Consider the following 20,161-nt stretch of genomic DNA (forward strand, 5'->3'; position numbering starts at 1 on the left):
AAACAGGCTACATCATAAGCATTTGAATAGTTCCATTACTGCTGTGGTATAACAGGAAAGCAAAATTAGCATTCCCCCAAGCTCATTATAAATTTAAGAAATGAGGTAAAAATGCAGCATGGTTTCAAATGAGAAAAAAATGCTTGCTCATGTAAAATCTTACTTGATGAGGATGGTGACAGTTTTGATCGATCTGCTATAGGAATTACATATTGATAACAATGGATATTTATTTTAATTTGGTGATGGAGCACATTGTATACAACAGAGTTTAATAAATATTTTTCATTATAACAACATCATCAGAAAGAGATGCCCAGCAGGGCTAGAGGGTTTTTTATTACTTTCATTGAGCACTGGAAATATTATTTTAGCTGTTCAGAAGCAAATGCGTCCTTCTATTATTCATGAATAGATATTGCTTAGTCTCAGCCTTTCACTTAGCTCTGTAGAAAGTGTAAAAAGATTTTTTGCATGAAAATATACTTTACAAAAGTAATTAAGTAATGAAATTTCCCATTCCTGTGCATATAATGGCTTTCACAACAAGAGTATTGCCTATATGAATATTAACAATGCAATTTCCCTTAGCCATTAGGAGCAACATAAGAGATTGTCTTAAGTCACAATGACTGTGCATGCCATCTACAGAAGAGATGTACCTCTATGAATGTTGTTGATTCTGTTTTGCCATTCCCATTTTGTGGGAAATTATTCAGGAACAGTATACTCAATAAGGGGGATAACAATCTAGGCACACGTTCCTTAAAAAATCAAGTAGATCACTTTCTAGGATTCTGAAAAGGAGTTTAAACATGCCCTTAAACAGGGTCAGCAAGGTATATGTAAAGCAGAAACATTGGTGGGTGGGGAAGAATCCATGCATAGGAAAGAAAGAGGATTCTTGAAGAATAGTTGTACATTACATCTTCACTGCCCCTATTATTATTATTTTGTTGGTGACAGTGTTTAGAATGTCAAAAATAACTCTTTCACCCCTTAAGAGACACTCTCTCACTTCAATTTTTTACACTGATCAGTGGGGGTATTAAAGACAGAACTGATCTGAAAACAAGGATACAAGAGTCCCTGAATAATTTAAGAACTCATGACACACACACGTGCTTGGCAAAGACACACATAAGCACACACACACATCATTTCTGGATCATAGAATCATAGAATAGTAGGGTTGGAAGGGGCCTACAAGACCATCGAGTCCAACCCCCTGCTCAATGCAGGAATCCAAGTCAGAGTATACCCGACAGATGGCTATCCAGCCTCATCTTGAATGCCTCCAGTGTGGGAGAGCCCACCACCTCCCTACGTAATTGGTTCTATTGTCGTATTGCTCTTACAGTCAGGAAAGTTTTCCTGATGTTCAGCCAGAATCTAACCCATTATTGAGTTGAACCCATTATTCCATGTCCTGCATTCTGGGATAATCGAGAAGAGATCCTGGCCTTCCTCTCTGTGATAACCTTTCAAGTACTTGAAGAGCGCTATCAGATCTCCCCTCAGTCTTCTCTTCTCAAGGCTAAACATGCCCAGTTCTTTCAGTCTCTCTTCATATGGCTTTGTTTCCAGTCCCCTGATCATCCTTGTTGCCCTCCTGTGAACCCTCTCCAGCTTGTCTGCATCCTTCTTAAAGTGTGGTGCCCAGAACTGGACACAGTACTCCAGATGAGGCCTAACCAGTGCTGAGTAGAGGGGAACTAGTATTTCCCAGGATTTGGAAGCTATGCTTCTATTAATGCAGCCCAAAAGAACATTTGCCTTTTTTGCAGCCACATCACATTGTTGGCTCATATTCAGCTTGTGATCTACAACAGTTCCAAGATCCTTCTCGCTTGTAGTGTTGTTGAGCCACGTATCCCCCATCTTGTCACTGTGCATTAGGTTTCTTTTTCCTAGGTGCAGAACTTGGCATTTATCCCTATTAAATTTCATTCTGTTATTTTCTGCCCAGCACTCCAGTCTATAAAAATCACTTTGAATTTTGTTTCTGTCTTCCAAAGTATTAGCTATCCCACCCAACTTTGTGTCATCTGCAAATCTGATCAGCATTCCCTGTACCTCCTCCTTCAAATTATTAATAAAATTGTTGAAGAGCACTGGACCCAGGACTGAGCCCTGCGGTACCCCACTCATTACCTCTCCCCAGTTTGAGAAGATCCCATTGATAGGCACTCTTTGAGTCCAGTTCTGTAGCCAACTGTGGATCCACCGGATCGTTGTTTCATCTAGCCCACTTTGAGCTAATTTGCTCATCAGGATATCATGGGGCACTTTGTTGAAAGCTTTGCTGAAGTCAAGGTATATGATGTCCACAGCATTCCCACGGTCCGCAAGGGAGGTTACCTGATCAAAAAATAAGATCAGATGCATCTGGCAGGATTTCGTCTTGACAAATCTGTATTGGCTTCAAGTAATCACTGCATTGTTTTCAAGGTGCTTACAGATGGAATGCTTTATCATCTGCTCCAGAATTTTCCCAGGGATTGATGTCAGACTGACTGGTCTGAAGTTCCCCGTCCTCCATGATTTCTCAAAGAGAATAGACAGTGGTTCTGAGAGTTCTTCTGCCAGTTCCTTTATTACTCTAGGATGCAGCTCATCTGGCCTTGGAGATTTGAACTTATTCAAAGTAATTAGGTGTTCCTTGACCATATGCCTATCTATCTCAAGCTGCAATCCTGCTCCTTCAGCCTGAACTTCACCTTTGCCAGGGGGGTCATAGACCCTCTTTTGGTTGGGAGAAGACTGAGCCAATCTAGCAGTTGAGCACTTCTGCCTTTTCTTTGTCATCTGTTATCATTTTGCCATCCTTATTTAATAGCTGAACCACCATTTCTTTCCTCTGTCTTTTACTATGTACGTAGCTGAAGAAAGCCTTTGTGTTGCTTTTAGCATCCCTCGCTAGGGGTGCACGAAAGTCACTTACCTGGCCTCGCAGCTTGCTTCGCGGTGGGGGGGAGGCGCTTCGCTGCTCCCCCCGAAGTTCAGGCCGGGGGGGGAGGCTTCCCTCCTCGCCCGGCCGAAATTCAGGCCGGGGGGGAGGCTTCCTGCCTCACCCGGCCGAAATTCAGGCCGGGGAGGAGGCGCCTCGCCTCGCCCGGCCGCAAAATAAAAAGTTTTTTTAAAAAAACACCCCCATGACAGGCTACGTGACGATTTACGTAGCCTATCACGGCTAGATCTGCAAATTCAGCTGTGATAGGCTATGTTAATCATCATGTAGCCTATCACGGGTGACTTTAAAAAAATTTTTAAAAAGCGCATACACAAATGGTCGCTGTAGTCTACGTAAATCTTTACGTAGACTACAGCGACCAAATAAGGAACGCGAATAGCGTTGCCCTTATTTTCGCCATAGTCTACGTAATCTTTACGTAGACTACAGCGACCAAATAAGGAACGCAAATGGCGGCTCCCTATGGGGGCCGCCATTAGCCGTACACGCTTTTTTTTTTTTTAAGTCACCCGTGATAGGCTACGTGATGATTTACGTAGCCTATCATGGCTGACTTTGCAAATCTAGCCATGATAGGTTACGTTAATCGTCATGTAGCCTATCACGGGGGCTTTTTTTTTTTTACTTTTATTGGAATGGCGGCGGCAGCCGGTCGAAAGACTGGCTGCCGCCCCTGCCCCTGTCGAAGACCTGCCAAACCGCCGCCGGGACCCGCCGCCGGGAGGGACATTCGTGAAAGGTAAGTCCCATCCCGGGGGGGGGGGCGGAGAATTTCTCCCCGAAACTACTTCAGGGGGCCGAATACGTTGGCACTCGGCCCCCCGAAGTTTCGGGGAGAAATTCTCCCCCATCCCTAACCTCAGCTCCTTCTCAGCTTGTACTCTTCCTTTGCTGCTTGGCCTTCCTTCCACTTCCTATATGTGTACCTTTTTTGTTTTCAGGTCATCTCTAAGCTTTTTGTGAAGCCACATTGGCTTCTTCTGTTGTCTTCCACTTTTTCTTCTTGTTGGAATTGTTTGTAATTGTACCTTGAGAATTTCCTTTTTAAAAAACTCCCACCTATCTTGGACTCCTTTTCTTGTTAGAGTAGCTTGCCATGGGACCTTACTTATCATTGTTCTGAGTTTATTAAAATCAGCTTTCCTAAAATCCAGGGTACGGGTTTGGCTACACTCGGTTTTTGCTACCTTAGAACCATGAACTCAAGTATAACATGGTCGCTTTCCCCCAGAGTTCATGTAACTGCTACTTTATCCACCAAGTCATCTCTGTTGGTTAGGATCAAGTCAAGGATAGCCAGTCCTCTAGTTCCTTCCTCTACTTTCTGTAGGAGGAAGTGATCTGCCACACAAGTAAAGAATTTCCTGGAGGGGCCATGTTTTGCAGAATTTGTCTCCCAACAAATATCGGGGAAATTGAAGTCCCCCATTACTACTACATCATGCTTCCTTGAAACATTGGCTATTTGCTTTTCAAAAGTTTCATCCTCGTCTTCTCCTTGATTGGGTGGCCGGTAGTACACTCGGACCACCATGTTCCTTTTATTCTTTGCTCCATTTATTTTAACCCAGATGCTCTCGATGGGGCTACCAAGTTCATCCTCCTGTATTTCTGTGCAGAGATATGCATTTTAACATATAGTGCAACCCCACCTCCCTTTCTGTTCCTCCTGTTCTTTTTGAACAAGTTATATCCTTCAATTGCTGTATTCCAGTCATGAGAGTCATCCCCAAAAGTCTCAGTTATACCTATCAAGTCATAATTTCCCTCCTGTATTAAGAGTTCAAGTTCATTCTGTTTGTTTCCTATTCTCTGGGCATTACTTTATAGACATCGAAGACCATGTTCTTTATGGTCTGGCTTTCTTCCTACATGTGTCTGAAGACTATTATTGGGCGCTATTAGAGCTGTTCTCTCCGTTGCGGTGCCTGAGCCTTCATCCATTGTTACCCCCAACTTTACATCTTCCTTCCCCATAGGATTCAGTTTAAAGCCCTCCTGATGAAGTTCTTCATGCTGTGGCCAAACACATTCTTCCCAGGATTTGTGAGGTGCAACCCGTCCCTTGCCAACAGCCCATCTTCCAGGAAGTATAGCCTGTGGTCCCAGAATCTAGGGGTGGACGAAAGTCACTTACCTTTTCTCGCAGCTTGTTCACGGTGGGGGGGAGCGCTTCGCTGCTCCCCCCGCGAAGTTCAGGCTGGGGGGGGAGGCTTCCTGCCTCGCCCGGCCAAAATTCAGGCCGGGGGGGAGGCTTCCCGCCTCGCCCGGCCAAAATTCAGGCCGGGGAGGAGGCTTCCCGCCTCGCCCGGCCGCGAACACGAAAGTAAAAAAAAAAAAAAAAAAGTCCCCTGATAGGCTACGTGACGATTCACGTAGCCTATCATGGCTAGATCTGGAAAGTGAGCCGTGATAGGCTACGTGAATCGTCACGTAGCCTATCACGGGTGACTTTAAAAAAAAAAAAAGCGTACGCGAATGGCGGCCCCCATAGGGAGCCGCCATTCGCGTTCCTTATTTAGTTGCTGTAGTCAAATAGCGTTGCCCTTATTTTCGCCGTAGTCTACGTAAAGATTTACGTAGACTACAGCGACCAAATAAGGAACGGGAATGGCGGCTCCCTATGGGGGCCGCCATTATCCATACACACTTTTTTTTTTTTTTTTAAGTCACCCGTGATAGGCTACGTGACGATTCACGTAGCCTATCACGGCTCACTTTGCAAATCTAGCCGTGATAGGCTACATGAATCGTCACGTAGCCTATCAGGGGACGTTTTTTTTTTTTTTCTTTGATTGCAATGGCGGGGGCGGCAGCCCGTCGAAAGACCGGCTGCCGCTCCCGCCCCGCTCGAACACCGGACGAACCGCCAGCCGGACCCGCCGCCGGGAGGGACATTCAGGGAAGGTAAGTCCCATCCCGGGGGGGGCAGGGGGCGGGGGGGTGCGGAGGATTTCTCCCCGAAACTTGTTTGGGGGGCCGAACACATTGGCGCTCGGCCCCCCGAAGTTTCAGGGAGAAATTCTCCGCCATCCCTACCAGAATCCAAATCTCTCTCGTCGGCACCACCTTCATAGCTAGTCATTCACTCTGAGTGTTTTTCTTTCCCTTTCTATCCCTCTTCTAACTACTGAAAGGATGGATGAGAAAACTATCTGGGCCCCAAAGTTCCTGAGTTTCCTTCCCAAAGCTTCAAAGTCTGATGTGATTTCTTCGTAGCTCCTCTTGGCTGTATCATTTGTTCCCACATGGATGAGAAGAAAGGGATACCTGTCCGTGGGCTTTATGAGTACAGGCAACCCTTCAGTCACCTCTCTAATCTGTCTTCCCAGGAGACAGCATACCGGGTGAGTCCACGGGTCTTCGCAACATACTTGGCTTTCAATCCCACACAGCAAGGAGTCTCCCACTACTACTGCTCTTCTCTTCTTGCTGTTGTAGGCCTTGGTTTCATTGCCTCTGCTTGACTGACCTTCAGCCTCTTGCTCATTCTCATGCAGGTTCCCCTGAAATTCTTCCTCTGCAGGCTGTCCTCCAGTCTCATCCTCAAGTACCTGGAAACGATTCCCTAGTTCCACTGCCTCCACTGGTGCTGATTGTCTTCTAGTTCTTCTGCTCCTAACTGTCACCCTTTTCCAAGGAGTATCCTCTACTTCATTTTCTTCACCTCAGCAGTTTCCTCTTCTGCCTCAGCTTGCTGTTGCTCTTCTAAGTCCTGTTCTTCACTTTGCTGCTGTAGTTCCACTGTTCTGTCCAAGAACTCTTCGTGTTCTCTTATTCCCTGGAGGGTCGACACTCGCCGCTCCAGTCCTCTTACTTTTTCTTCCAGCAGTGTGATCAACTTGCACTTGTTGCACATGTAGGCCATGTTGTTCTCAGGCAAGAAAACAAACATGGCACACACCTTGCAGGTCACTACCACTGGAAAGACGTCCTTCCATAGTCTCTTTTCCCTTTTTGTGTCTAGATTTCTGGTTGTTCTACAGAAGCCTGTACCTGGTACTCTACTCACTACAGGTTAAAGAAAGAGTCCCACTGGTATGGAAGTGTGTGTAAAAAGACAATTTTTTTTTTAAATGAAAAAAAAGTTTAAATAAATAATGTTAGGGGCCTCCCCCTTGACCTCCCCTGCCGAACCCCCTGGCCAAGTCCTGTTAATTCCCCCTGTTCGCTCGCTCTGATCGCTCGCTCTCTGGGAGCTTGCTTGCTTTTGTAGTCCCTAGACCAGCTGGAGCAGCTTCCTCTGCTCTGCTCTGCTTAGCTGGGAGGCGGGAAACAGACTGAAGCTTCCTGCCCACACAGCTGCTGGGAGTACTCAGGCCACACCCCCCCAATTCAGTTGGAGCTCTCAGGAGCACCTGGTGAGCTCACAGCCACTCAGCAGGAAAAGGTTAGCCCTCTGGGCTTCCTCCAGCTTCCTCCAGCCCTCTTCCCTCTTTGCCTTTGTCTCCTTTGTCTCTTCTGCAACTGCAACTCCCCTGGCCAACTCCTATTTGCTCCCCCTGTTTGCTTGCTCTGATTGCTCGCTCTCTGGGAGCTTGCTTGCTTCTGTAGTCCCTAGACCAGCTGGAGCAGCTTCCTCTGCTCTGCTCAGCTGGGAGGCGGGAAACAGGATGTGACTCCATAAGCAAACAAACATTTGAACTCTATATAGAAGTGTCACAGACTGAATCTCTTGTATTTCATGGTCCTACTATCTACAGAAGCCTTCCCCAACCTGGTGCCCTCCAGATGTGTTGGACTATGACTCCCAGCATCCCCCAGTGAGCCATGCTGGCTGGGGATGCTGGGGGTTGTAGTCCAACACATCTGGAGGGCGCCAGGTTGGGGAAGCCTGGTCTACAGTTTATTTTTTCTCTAGGTATGTGTGTTTGAGAGAGAAAGAGGATAACACTTCATGCATCTGTAGTCCATAACAAATCTCTTAGTCTTTAACATGCCACAAGATGGTTGCTGTGGTGGTGGTGGTTGTATAAACAAAAGTATAAATTGTATCTTGGATATTCAAAGCTGGTAGGAATTCATGATTATAAAAAAACATACAGTAATACAAGACAGAAAACAATAAAGTATGGCTAAAATACCCTTAGATCCAGCCTGCTATGCTAGTACTAGAGACCTTAATGTATGTCATAGGTGGTGTGAGAAGGACTCACCTTGGCATGGGCCCCAGATCTTCTGAACTGTGCCCTGGATCTTTATAGCTGCCCCAGTTGCCATCATCTGCCTTAATACAAGCCTGCTTGTACTGAGCCCTCTACTAGGTTACTAGGAGACCTTTCACTAGGAGTTACTAGGAGACCTTTCACTCCCTTAGCAGAATAATAGGGAGTGTAGCATGAAGGCACCAGCCTTTTAAAGTAGAGGGGAGACTGCCACCTTTCCTTCCACAGTCTGCTCATTATTTTCATTAAGTCCAGAGTTCAAAATTGCCTAACAGTACCACTGTCACCCAGCTTTCTTGGAGTGTGCCTGACTCTGCAGAGACCTGGACAAGAGAAACAGCAGGCAAATTGGCTGCTCACATATGAAATGGAGTGCCAGAGGCCTTCCTCATCTGTTGCTTCCTCCAACCTGTGGTTCTTTCCACACCACCTAAGAGCAGGAGAGGAGTGGAGTACAGATTCCTGGATCCAAGGTTAGAGTGCTGTCTCCGATCTCAGGTCCAGGAATCCAAAGTATCCTATGGCCCTCCAAACACTGTCTAGGGGCTATAAGATTTTTCCCTTAAAGACTCTCAGATTTACTGTGATTACATATAATATGCCTTTCTGGATTAGAGTCTACTGTACAGAATTTTATTTTGAAAAATGTTGCTTTTCATGTAACTGGAGAAAAATGGCACTTGCTGAAATAAAGGGAGCCCTGATGATCTCTGTTGCATCTAATCCCCCTGGACTAGCTGGGGTTTTGCCCATATGTGTTTCCCCTCCTGCTGCCTCCCTTGAATTTTTCTGCCCAAGGTTTTTTTTCTGAAATCAAATGCCCTCCTCCCTCCTGTCTATTTGACAAATAGGGGTGACCTTAGGAGACAGAATCCTTTAAAGACACACACACACACACACATTAGAGCCTGAGGCAAATGCCTCAGGCAGCTGATTTGGGATGTCATGAAAAAGCAGCAAATTATTCATTATTTAATTTATTAATTATTATTGTATTTTCATTGCCAGGGAAAGGTGTGTGTAAGATTTTCTGTCTCAGGGGCCAAAGCAACTTGACTGTCTTTGAGTACTACTATGCACCTTTACTGGGCTGGGCAGGGGGAAGATTTACTGCTCTGCCTCAGGCAGCAAAATGTCTTGAGGACCAGCCCTGGACATAGCTATAGAGACCTGTGAGGTGGGAAAAGTTAGCTGAGATGGTACAGGAAATTATGTGGGGTAGGGAAACAACTAGGGGTACAGAGAGATCTGTGGATGGGGAAGCATGGTTAGGATTGTATCAAAATTAGCTGTGTAATCCTAAACTTTACTCAGAAGTAAGTCATACTGCATTCAATAGGATTTACTCCCAGGTAAGTGACTGTAGGATTGGCGTCTTAGACCTTAGTAAATGTGCTCAGAGCTGCAGCTTGCCTTATCCACCCTGAAGATAGTTCCAATATCTAGATCTAGAGAGAAACCTGGGGATTGATAACTCTGGTAATTTAAAAAACAAAAACCCCAAAACAAAGGTAGCCATGCTGGCCCATGAGAAATAAAAATCCAAAATCCACAGTTGGGCAATACCTTTATTAGGAATTTAGATGGTCCTAATAAAGGTATCCAACTATGCATTTTGGTACTTTAAAAGTTGCATGATGATGAGGTTGCTAGAAACTTAATATTTCAACGTTTGATGTAGATTTTAGGATTTAAAGAAGTTAGAACCCAAGAATTGTTTAAAAAAAAAAAGTGTTCTAGAACCCCAGAAACTACCAGAATAAAGTATTTGAAATAAAATGAGGAGTCATCTTTGGCGGCAGCCCTCTCTGCCTCCTCACCTGGTCCAGGGACAGCAAAGCAACATCCTCCAGTCCTAAGGTCTCTGTCTAGTGCTGTTGTACTTGTTGGTGATGGAGTGGGGGAGAGAGTGAGAACTTACTCAGAAGTAAATCCCATTGTGTTAAATAGGTGAACGTTTGCCTAGGAATTGTGAACATTTGCCGCCTAAGAGCATGGGTCATTATAGTCTACAATACATTCCCTCACTTTCCCTTGCCAGTGTGCCATGTTCAGTTTGCAACTAATCAGTAAATATTTAAGGTGCCCTACAGCTCTTTGCTGGTCCCAGGCACTCCATCCTCCCCATCTGGATTTGGTTTTGAAAGACTAAGGAAGGGTGTGGGTGCATGGAGGGTAAGTTTTAACCCAAGCACAATTTGGGACATTAAAGAGGTCTGTCCTAAAAGAAAGCAAGAGGTTAATTAGCTTGCCTTCTATAAAATTTAAATTATAGTAATTATTTCTAATTATGCACATATATTCACACATGTAAATCAGCATATGCAAATTTATGCATTTTTTTGTCCTATGGACCTGAGCCCCAGAACTTTTAGGTACCTAGCATTGTCCTAAAAGTCTTCCCCTATACTGTGCTCATAGCAATCCTGTTCCTGTACTGAGTAACCACTATTTTCTCTCACCCAAGTTAGAGGGCTTAAACACTGCCATACTCTAGCAAAGGTTTTAATAATATTACATATTACGCCAGTACTTTTCCAGCTGCACTGGAAAAGTCCATTTCCGGGCCCGATTCAAAGTGCTGGTGTTAACATTCAAAGCCCTTAACGGCTTGGGGCCAGGTTACCTGAAGGATCGCCTCCTCCCATATGTGCCTGCCCGGACCTTAAGGTCATCATCAGAGGCCCTTCTCCGTGAGCCCCTGCCAAAGGAAGTGAGGCAGGTGGCTACTAGGAGGAGGGCTTTTTCTGTTGTGGCACCCCGGCTCTGGAATGAGCTCCCTAGTGAGGTTCGCCTGGCGCCTACATTGTACTCCTTTCGGCGCCAGGTGAAGACCTTTTTATTTTCCCAGGCATTTTAGCTTTCTAAATTTTTATCTTTGCTGTTTTAAATCTGTATTTTAAACTCCTGTACTGCTGCTAGGTTTTATTGTGGTTGTATTGTTATATTGTGGTTTTAATGTTCTATATATTTTAAATTGTTTTATTGTGTGTTGTTTGGTTTTAGTTTTTGTGAACCGCCCAGAGAGCTTCGGCTATTGGGCGGTATAGAAATGAAATAAATAAATAAATAATAACATTCTTGTAAGACCATACAGCCAGCCAGATTTTCCTTCCAGTTTTACCAGTGTTGGCAGAATGGTGAAGGATCAATGCGTAAAATATAAATGTTTATGAACATGAGAGTAATTCACAATGTTATTTAAATTAACTTACTTACTTATTTATTTATTGCATTTATACCCCGCCTTTTTTCCTCTTGCAAGGAACCCAAGGCGGCTTACATTATCCTCCTCCTCTCTATTTTATCCTCACAACAACAACCCTGTGAGGTGGGTTGAGCTGAGAGTCTGTGACTGGCCCAAAGTCACCCAATGAGCTTCCATGGCCGTGTGGGGACTAGAACCTGGATCTCCCAACTCCTAGCCCAACACTTCCAAAATCGCAGATCATTGAACACATAAACTGGATTCGGCTGACATGGGTTTGAACGATGGTTTGTTTTTTGGAGTAACCCATGATGGGTTAGCATGTTGTCTGTGAGCTGGTTTTCCCACCCACGGTGGGTTATTTCCCCCAAATAAGCCACCCTGGGAACCCAAAGGTCTGCAGTAAGGGTTATTTTACCCATGATGGGTTGGTGTGTTGTCTGCCAGCCCATTGTGGGTAAAGGGCATCGGGCAGCAAGCCACTTGGTAAAAGCGGCAGAAACCCCTGCCACTCTTTCCCAGTGGCTCGTGATCGCCATTTGCGATGTGGCCAAGCCGCTGCCTATACCCCTTTCTCCTTGTCAGTGACATCCCCTCCAATGGTGCCCAAATAGCACATTGGAGGGACTGTCTTTCACCCCCTCCTATTCCCCCTTCCCTTCTTTGATCACGACTGGGGTCAGATCCCTTTTTTAAAATGTCCTGGTCCGGTTTTAGCTCAAAAATGGGCCGGGAAACATTTCCCGCACTTCCTATAATCGGGAATGTGTGCAAATGGGCGCACTTTTTATTTTTTAGAGGTGCCCCGTGCGGAAAATCGGGGGGGGCGAATCCAAGCCCCTCCAACGACTGTGTTGCCCCCAACAGTCCTTGGGGGTGGCTTGGATTTGGCCGAGCCATCCCCAATATTCCGCACGGCGCACTTTGAAAATCCAATGGAAGCTTATGGAGATCGTTGCCCATAGGCTTCCACTGGATTTTCAAACCGCCCCTCCCGAAAATCGGGTGAGGCGGGGGGAACCCAACTCCCCGCCATGAGTCCTTGGGGAAACAAGGCCTAGTGGGTGGTGAGATTCCCCCTCTTATCCGGTTTTCGAGAGGAGCACTATTCTTTTATTATTTCCCCAGCCCCATTTTGCGCAAAATGGGGCTGCGGAATTTTTTGAAAGGCGAAAATGGAGGGTCAAAGCTCCCCACCAAGGGCTGTGGGGGCAACACCATCCTGGGGGGGCTTAGATTTCTCCCCCTCAACCCCAATTTTCTGCACGGAGCACCTTTAAATCCCCATGCAAGGCAATGGGATTTAAAGCATCCCCTGTGCAAAAGACAAACTTCTTTTAGGCCCGGAGGGGTTGCCGGGGCAGGGAGTAGTGGGCCATGTGGGAGATTCCCCCAAGGCCCCACCCCGACATGACTGGGAAACCCGCAGAGAAGTGGGTGGTTTTAAAGGGGGGGGGACAGCGTTAAAGTTACCTACTTCCCTGCGTGTTTCCCATTCATGCCGGTGTATGGGCCCCGGAGGGGGTCCCCCACGGAGCTCCCGACTCCCCTCAGCACCCCCCTCCTTGCCATAAAAAAGAATTTTTTGTTTTTCACATGGCATGCTTTAAATCCCCATGGAAGCCAATGGAGATCACCTCCATTGACTTACATTGGGATTTAAAGAGACAAATGGGGGCTCTTTTTATTTATGTTTTCGTTCGATTTCCCAGTGCTGCATATGTACACAGCAGCAGAAAACTGAAGGATACCAGCTTGCCCCCCGCCCCCCCGCATCCTTGCACATTGCCCAGACAGTCAGGGGTGCGGGAGGGGAGAGCCGATATGCAGCCCGGTAACCTCTGCCTTTGCTTTGCTGCTGTCAGTTTTGACAGCTGTCAAAACCAAGGCAGAGACAGCCATCCCTATGGGGAGGTGGGAAAGCGCCCTGTTTCTACTGAAGAGGCAGGGGGCCCAGCCCAGGGAAGGGTGGGAGGGGGTGCCTGCACCCCTCCCAGTCCTGGGCACCCCTGCTTCTTCAGAAGAAACGGGGCACTATAACGTGTTGTTTCCCAGGTTGGGGAAGACCCTTCCCCTTTAAAGGTCAAGTCGCGGGAAGATCATTCCCCCATCCTGAGAAACAACCCACAGTTTTATGAGTTGGAGGAGGAAGCGGGGGGGGGGAGTGCCTGCCCAGGTGTAGGACTTCCCTGCCACCTTTAGATTCTAATGCAATCCAATGGGCACCTTTAAATCCCATTGGATTGCATTGGAATCTAAAGGTGCCCCATGCCGAAAATTGGGGGTCAAGGGCAAAACCCACCCCCACCCCCTGCCAAGGACTCTTGTGGGTTCCCCATGTGGACTGAAGAACTGAGGGGGAGGGAGGGGGCCGATCGGGCAAACAAGCCATCCATGGTGGGTTGTTTGCCCAATTGTGTGGTGGGTAAACAACCCACCCTGTTGTAAACAACCCACCCTGCATGGCTAGTGGCTAGTCACCTGCCATGGGTTAATGTGACATGTGAACAGCCCCACAGTGTCCACATTTAACAAAGAGTCCTCTGGCAACTTGACAGGCTAGTAAATTTATGGTGCCATAAGCTTTAATGTGCCAGAGATCACTTTGTCAGTTGTATGGACTCTGTCCCAAGAAATCTTATGCCACAGTAAATCTGTTAATTTTAAAATGCCACAAAACTCTCTTTTTTGTTTCAACAGGGAAATATAGCTACCTCTCTGCAGTGACCAAACTGCTCTTCTGTGATTGTAGCATTTATATATATGTATGTATGTATGTGTATATGTATATGTATATATATATATATGTATGTGTGTGTGTGTGTATGTATGTATCTATATATGTGTGTATGTGTATATGTGTGTATATATATATATATATATGTGTGTGTGTGTGTGTGTGTGTATGTATATACACACACACACACACATATGGGATAGATGTATACTGTACATATTAATTTCAATGGGATTTCCTCTTGTGTGTGCAGAAACACAGCTTGCTTATAACCTATCAAGGAAATATTAAAAATGAATGCTTAATAATGATAGATGTTGAGGTAATAATTTCCACCCCGTTCAATCTGCTTTGTGTGCTTTGTTTAGCACTCTTCTCATTGTGTTTGATGAGCTTTCAGATGTGGCTTGAAAGTTATTAAAGATGTCACAAGAACTGTCTGATTAATTATATGAATGTTAAAGAACAGAAAATGTCTCAAATGTCTAAGATGCTTTGGGTTCTCAATTACTACTATTGTAGCAGTATTAGAAAATACAATTACTGGGGAAAGTTGGTGTTTTTGTTAATGGCTAAATATATTATCCTTTTATGATATATACTCCATTTGTCATGTTTTTATACTATTCAGTGGACAGAAGAATACTAGATTTCAGATCTACATATTGAGGATTTTTCATCATGTTTTCCAGGGTGGAAAAATTCCCATAAGATGGACAGCTCCCGAAGCTATAGCTTACAGGAAGTTCTCTTCAGCAAGTGATGCCTGGAGTTATGGGATTGTCATGTGGGAAGTGATGTCATATGGAGAAAGACCATACTGGGAAATGTCTAACCAGGATGTAAGTATTTCCAGATTACTATTTCCCGGTTGTACTTACTCCATTGCTTATTAAACTGAACACATTCTAGGCAAGGCCTTTAGTGTGCCTAACTTGGAATAACCCTGTTATTGTGAATGGGACTGTCAGTTCCAGTGACAGTTATTGAGCACACTTAACTCTGTGTTGAACTCTGGCCATTATATCTGATTGTGCAAGCAAGCATTTCCAGAACACTCAGAATGGAAAGGTAGCTGATTTGTGTGGGAAAATGGAAAGGCATGCAGCAAAAAGTAAAGCATATTAGAGGCAGATCCCACGTTATCCAATGCCTTGGCCCAGTTTGCACAATGAAACAACCCACGGTTTGTTAACCATGGGTTGTTTTGGAGTGCAGGAGAGTGAGCAAGTTTGCTGGCTGCTGACTGCTTGCCTGCTTCTGGTGCGCTAAACAACCCAGGGATGCTCCGTCCATGGGTTGTTCTTTGTGATGTCCAAACCTGGAACTTTTGTGGGAGAAACAACCCAGAGTTATAACCCAAGAACAACCCATGCTTAGGCTCTGATATTAAGGATGAGTGCTTGGAAATAAGCTCCACTGAAACCAAGCAATCATTTTAGGACTGAGGCATAATTCTTGTTTTTAATGTTGATCTGTATTAGTAATCTATTTTAGTATTATTTAGCATTCAGGACAGCTTGCAGTCATATCATCACCTGTTGAGGTAGCTTGTTTATTGCTTCAACTTTATACATGGAAAACTGTGAAATCAGAACCTATCGTAGACCATTTAGTAAGTCTGTGTTGTGCTCCCATTTTATTTTAGGTTTTAGTCTGGGATATTAGTTTGCATGTGGAAATGTAAAGCAACGTCACCTTGCCTCATTTCGTCTTCCTCTTCTGTTTAGGTCATTCTGTCTATAGAAGAAGGTTACAGGCTTCCAGCTCCTATGGGCTGCCCAGCTTCTCTCCATCAACTAATGCTTCATTGCTGGCAAAAGGAGAGAAACCACCGTCCAAAGTTCACTGACATTGTTAGCTTCCTGGACAAATTGATACGCAACCCCAGCTCTCTTCATACACTAGTGGAGGATGTACTTGTGTAAGATCCACCTCAGTGTGCTCTTTCCCCACTGCATGACAGCCACCAGGCAGCACCATGTTAATTGCTAAATATTACAAAATGAGGTTTTATCTGTATGAAACTGGACAATTTTCCTAGCTTTATTCACCTTCATGCCTGATGTTCTGACTTTCCCTTCTCCATTTTGCCTTGTACCTGATGCATGAAGGCCACTTCAGATGATAAAAAAATACTTTTATGTGATGGGCTTTGATTGTTTCTGGAGACACATTCACATGGAGAACAGTAATCTAGAATGTACTGTCACTATCGATACAGCCGCAACTACCTGAAAGCAATTTCTTCAATTACAGCAACTGGAGAATATGCTACTGTGATTATGGAAGTTGCCATCAGAAATTTCCTCAAGTTAATATAGAGAATTTAGCTAAAACAGATGCAGCAAAGGTTACCTTTTCATTATGTATTTGTTCATTGCTGAAGTATATCTCTTATGTGATGTCTAAAATCTAGTATTGCATCTAGATTCTAGGTGCTCACAGATATATGCGCACAATATTTTGGGGGGAAAGAGACAAAATAGCAAGTCAACAGTATCCAAATGAATCTTCTTTTAGTTACCCTCTAGAAGGGATGGACAAATCAGTCAGTTTCCTGTCCATGTCTCTTTTGCATGTTTCCCCTCCAAGTCTGTTCTATCCCTTTTCCACATTAACCTGAAATGTTTAAAAATCTGCATGAAAATAAGAATTTATATAAACATTTTAAAATGTTTTTTCTCACGTTATACACATTTTTAAACATATTATTTTACATTTTGGAGCGGAAAACTATGTCAGAACATTTGGAAAGTGCAAACGTTGGTGGATAACTAAGTTCTGATCCACACATTAGTCTGGGCTCTGCGGATCAGGTCAGTTAATAGTAAGATTCGCAAATGTCAAATTACTCAAGCATCCTTATGCCCTAATTGCTATTGAAACGGTGTTATTCTTTTTATCCTAAGAAAATTGTAGTGTTCTATAATAGTAGCAAGCATTTGGCCTGTAATAAAGCAGAGTTCTATTGAAGTTACATGCACATAGTTGCGTAGAGAGTTACAAACTGGGAGCAGTCCAGTTCTGAATTAATAACATAGAAAAAGCTTTTGCTTTATTCTAGTACGCTTAACAAAATTAAACGGGGGGGGGGGACTTTAGTTAGAATATGACTGTGTTCTTAGATTAGAAACTGAACTTCACTGCTTCGGTCATCTGATTAGTATAACTTCCAAATAAGGTGTCAGAAAACAAAAATTAATATACTGGAGTAAGTTCTTCTTCTCCCTGTGTTCATGTGATTTTTGTATTCACATTTGTTTCTTTAGAATGCCAGATTCACCTGGTGAAGTTCCAGAATACCCTTTCTTTGTATCAGTCAGTGATTGGCTGGACTCAATAAAAATGGGCCAATACAAAACAAACTTCATGGCAGCAGGGTATACAACTATGGATCTTGTTTCAAGAATGAGTATTGAGTAAGTAGTCTATTTACAATAGGGTCCCCAGTCTTGTTAGTCCAGTGGGCACATTTGGAATTCTGAGAAAATGTCTAGGGTGCCACCACAAAATGGCTGCCCTGGGTGGAGTGCCCATGTCTGCTGTGGTTGGCATGGCCAGTCATAAAATGCTCATTTCACAGAAAGGCAAACTGATGAGGCTAAAAGACAAGTAACTGAATAGAAGGCAAAGGTGAGGTCTGAACCCCAGAACACAAAACCACTCCTTTGAACCCACAGGTCTCTCTGTCTCTTTCACAATCACCCCACAGTCCTACCGGTCAAGATCCACTCATCCCAGTCATTCATTTCTCTCTCTTTTTCAGAATCATGCCACCACTACCCCAGCCCAACACACATACTCTCTCTCTTCTTTCATTCATTCATTCATTCATTTTATTTAATACATTTATATCCTGCCTTTTAAGGTATATTTTATTTATTTATTTATTACATTTATATCCCGCCTTTTTTCCTCTTTCAGGAACCCAAGGCGGCGTACATAATCCTTTCATTTTAGCCTCACAACAACAACCCTGTGAATTAAATAATTCATAACAATTTATAAAAAAATTATTTTAATTTATTAAAATATAATAAGTCAAACTAAAAACACACAATCACAGGAAAATTAAATAGCAGCAGCCACCAATAACATTAAAACAGCACTCAGCATAATAACCAGAGATCAGAAAATACAGCAACGCCTAATAACAGCAGCCCAAATAAAATCTTCAAAGTTATGAAAGTTTTCATTGCCCGCTTAAAGGCCTATAATGACAGTGCTTGTCAAATCCGAATTGGAACAGAGTTCCACAAATGTGGGCCTACTGCTGAAAAAGCCCTCTCCCTTGTACCTGCTAGCATTATTGCTCACGCAGGTAGGCACACAAACCAGCCCTCAGAAGCTAATCTCAATGTGGAGGGAGGATGATATGGGTGAAGGTGGTCTGGTCCCAAACTATTTAGAGATTTAAAAGGCAATATCAGCACTTTAAATTGGGCCTACAGTGTAACTGGTATAATTAAAATCTCTCTCTCATTCACTCTCTCTCTCTCTCTCTCTCTCTCTCACACACACACACACACACACACACCACACACAATCCACCTCCCACTTTCTCCTCCACACTCCCCTGGTTGTGTTACCCTGCTGGCCTCCCCAGCTCTTTTCATTCCTCCTTGCTGCCCCCTCAGCAATCCCCCTGGTCACTCCTGGCTGCCCCACTCCCAGTCCCTCAGGTTACCCTCTGCTGCCCTCCCCAATCCTGTAAGCTTACTGGAAGCAGCCTTTTCCTTTGCTTTCTTTCATTCTTGCACATTAAAGTGAGTTTTGGCCAGTAGCTGTAAAGCAATATAATTTCCCCTAGATCCCCCATTCTATCCCTTTCCTTTCAGAAGAATGGGCCTATGGAGGGCCCAGAAGCATTATGAGGGAGATAAGGAGAGTGGGGTGGCTCCTCTCCTTTGAAATCAGAAACATTTCTTAAGACTTCGGTTCTAAGAAGGCTTCAGGCTCTTGTGGCCAGAAGCAGCAGGCATACACTATTATTTCTCAGCCAATAAAGCTGAGTTGTAGCTGCAGCAGCCACAGTGCTCTTTACTCACCCCAAGCAATGAGGCAAGTGTTTAATTAGATGTATGGTCTAGACTAGCGGTCCCCAACCTTTTTGGCACCAGGGACCAGTTTCGTGGAAGACAATTCTTCCACGGACTTGGGGGGGGATGGTTTTGCTGGTGGACTTCCCGCCGCTGGGATGCAAATGGCGTCCGCATAGCGGACGTCATTTGCGTCCCTGTTCTTTGCAGTAATAGGCTATGTAAAGATTTACATAACCTATTACTTGAAGAACAGGGACGCAAATGGCATCTGCTGTGCAGACGCCATTTGCATCCCAGTGGCCAGAAGTCCGCCAGCGGCCGGAGCCGGCCAGCAGCTCTGCGGACTCACCATGGAGCGGAGCCAGCCGGGGCCGGTGAGGATTCCGGGGGGGAGGGACGGATCGCCTCCCTGCCCCTGCAGACCCCCGCGGACCCAAGGTAAGGGGGTTTTGCACACCCCTACTATGGCCCGGTTCCTAACACGCCACGGACCGGTACTGGTCCGCAGCCTGGGGGTTGGGGACCCCTGGTCTAGACAACTCTTTACACAATCAATGGTTTGTCCAGTTTTTATGCAACTTGGAATTGCAGACACAGTTCATAAATATACACTTTGCAGATCTTAGTCAAATCATGTGACTATTGAGCTGAATTCTCTGTTGTTTTCCTCATTCTTTTCCGTTTCTCAGTTTGAGTTGGATAAAACACTAGATATCCGCTAATGAAATGGGAACCACTAGCGGAACAGATTTCCCTTCCCCTGTACAGTCCCTGTGTGCCCCCCCCCCCAAATCTGCTCTGGAGGGTTGGGGAACCTTCTGGAGCAGATTGGGGGGGGCGAGTCTACACAAGGGAGGAGAGGACAGAGATGTCCCATTGCGCCAACAGATGTCACAACTGTTGGATCCAACCCTTGGAGACACCCCTCCATTCTTAATAATTTCAGGCATCACACAAAATATCTACTGGATTTTAAGGCTAAGGCTGACGAACATTGTGAAACAATTTGAATGCTATTTTTTTTTCTCTACC

General features: G+C 44.8%; 1 protein-coding gene across 1 annotated transcript in view; it reads left to right on the forward strand.

Annotated features, from left to right (window-relative positions):
• EPHA6 (EPH receptor A6) overlaps nt 1-20,161 on the forward strand; it is a 710,763-nt gene that overhangs the window by 689,999 nt on the left and 603 nt on the right. The window contains exons 15-17 of the mRNA XM_084843399.1: nt 14,777-14,926; nt 15,815-16,008; nt 17,357-17,506. Of these exons, the coding sequence (XP_084699525.1) occupies nt 14,777-14,926; nt 15,815-16,008; nt 17,357-17,506 (494 nt within the window). The remainder of the gene's footprint in view (nt 1-14,776; nt 14,927-15,814; nt 16,009-17,356; nt 17,507-20,161) is intronic.

This window comes from Heloderma suspectum, chromosome 3, assembly GCF_057233095.1.
Source record: "Heloderma suspectum isolate Gila_16-S chromosome 3, 16-S_ref, whole genome shotgun sequence".
Taxonomy (NCBI): Eukaryota; Metazoa; Chordata; class Lepidosauria; order Squamata; family Helodermatidae; genus Heloderma; species Heloderma suspectum.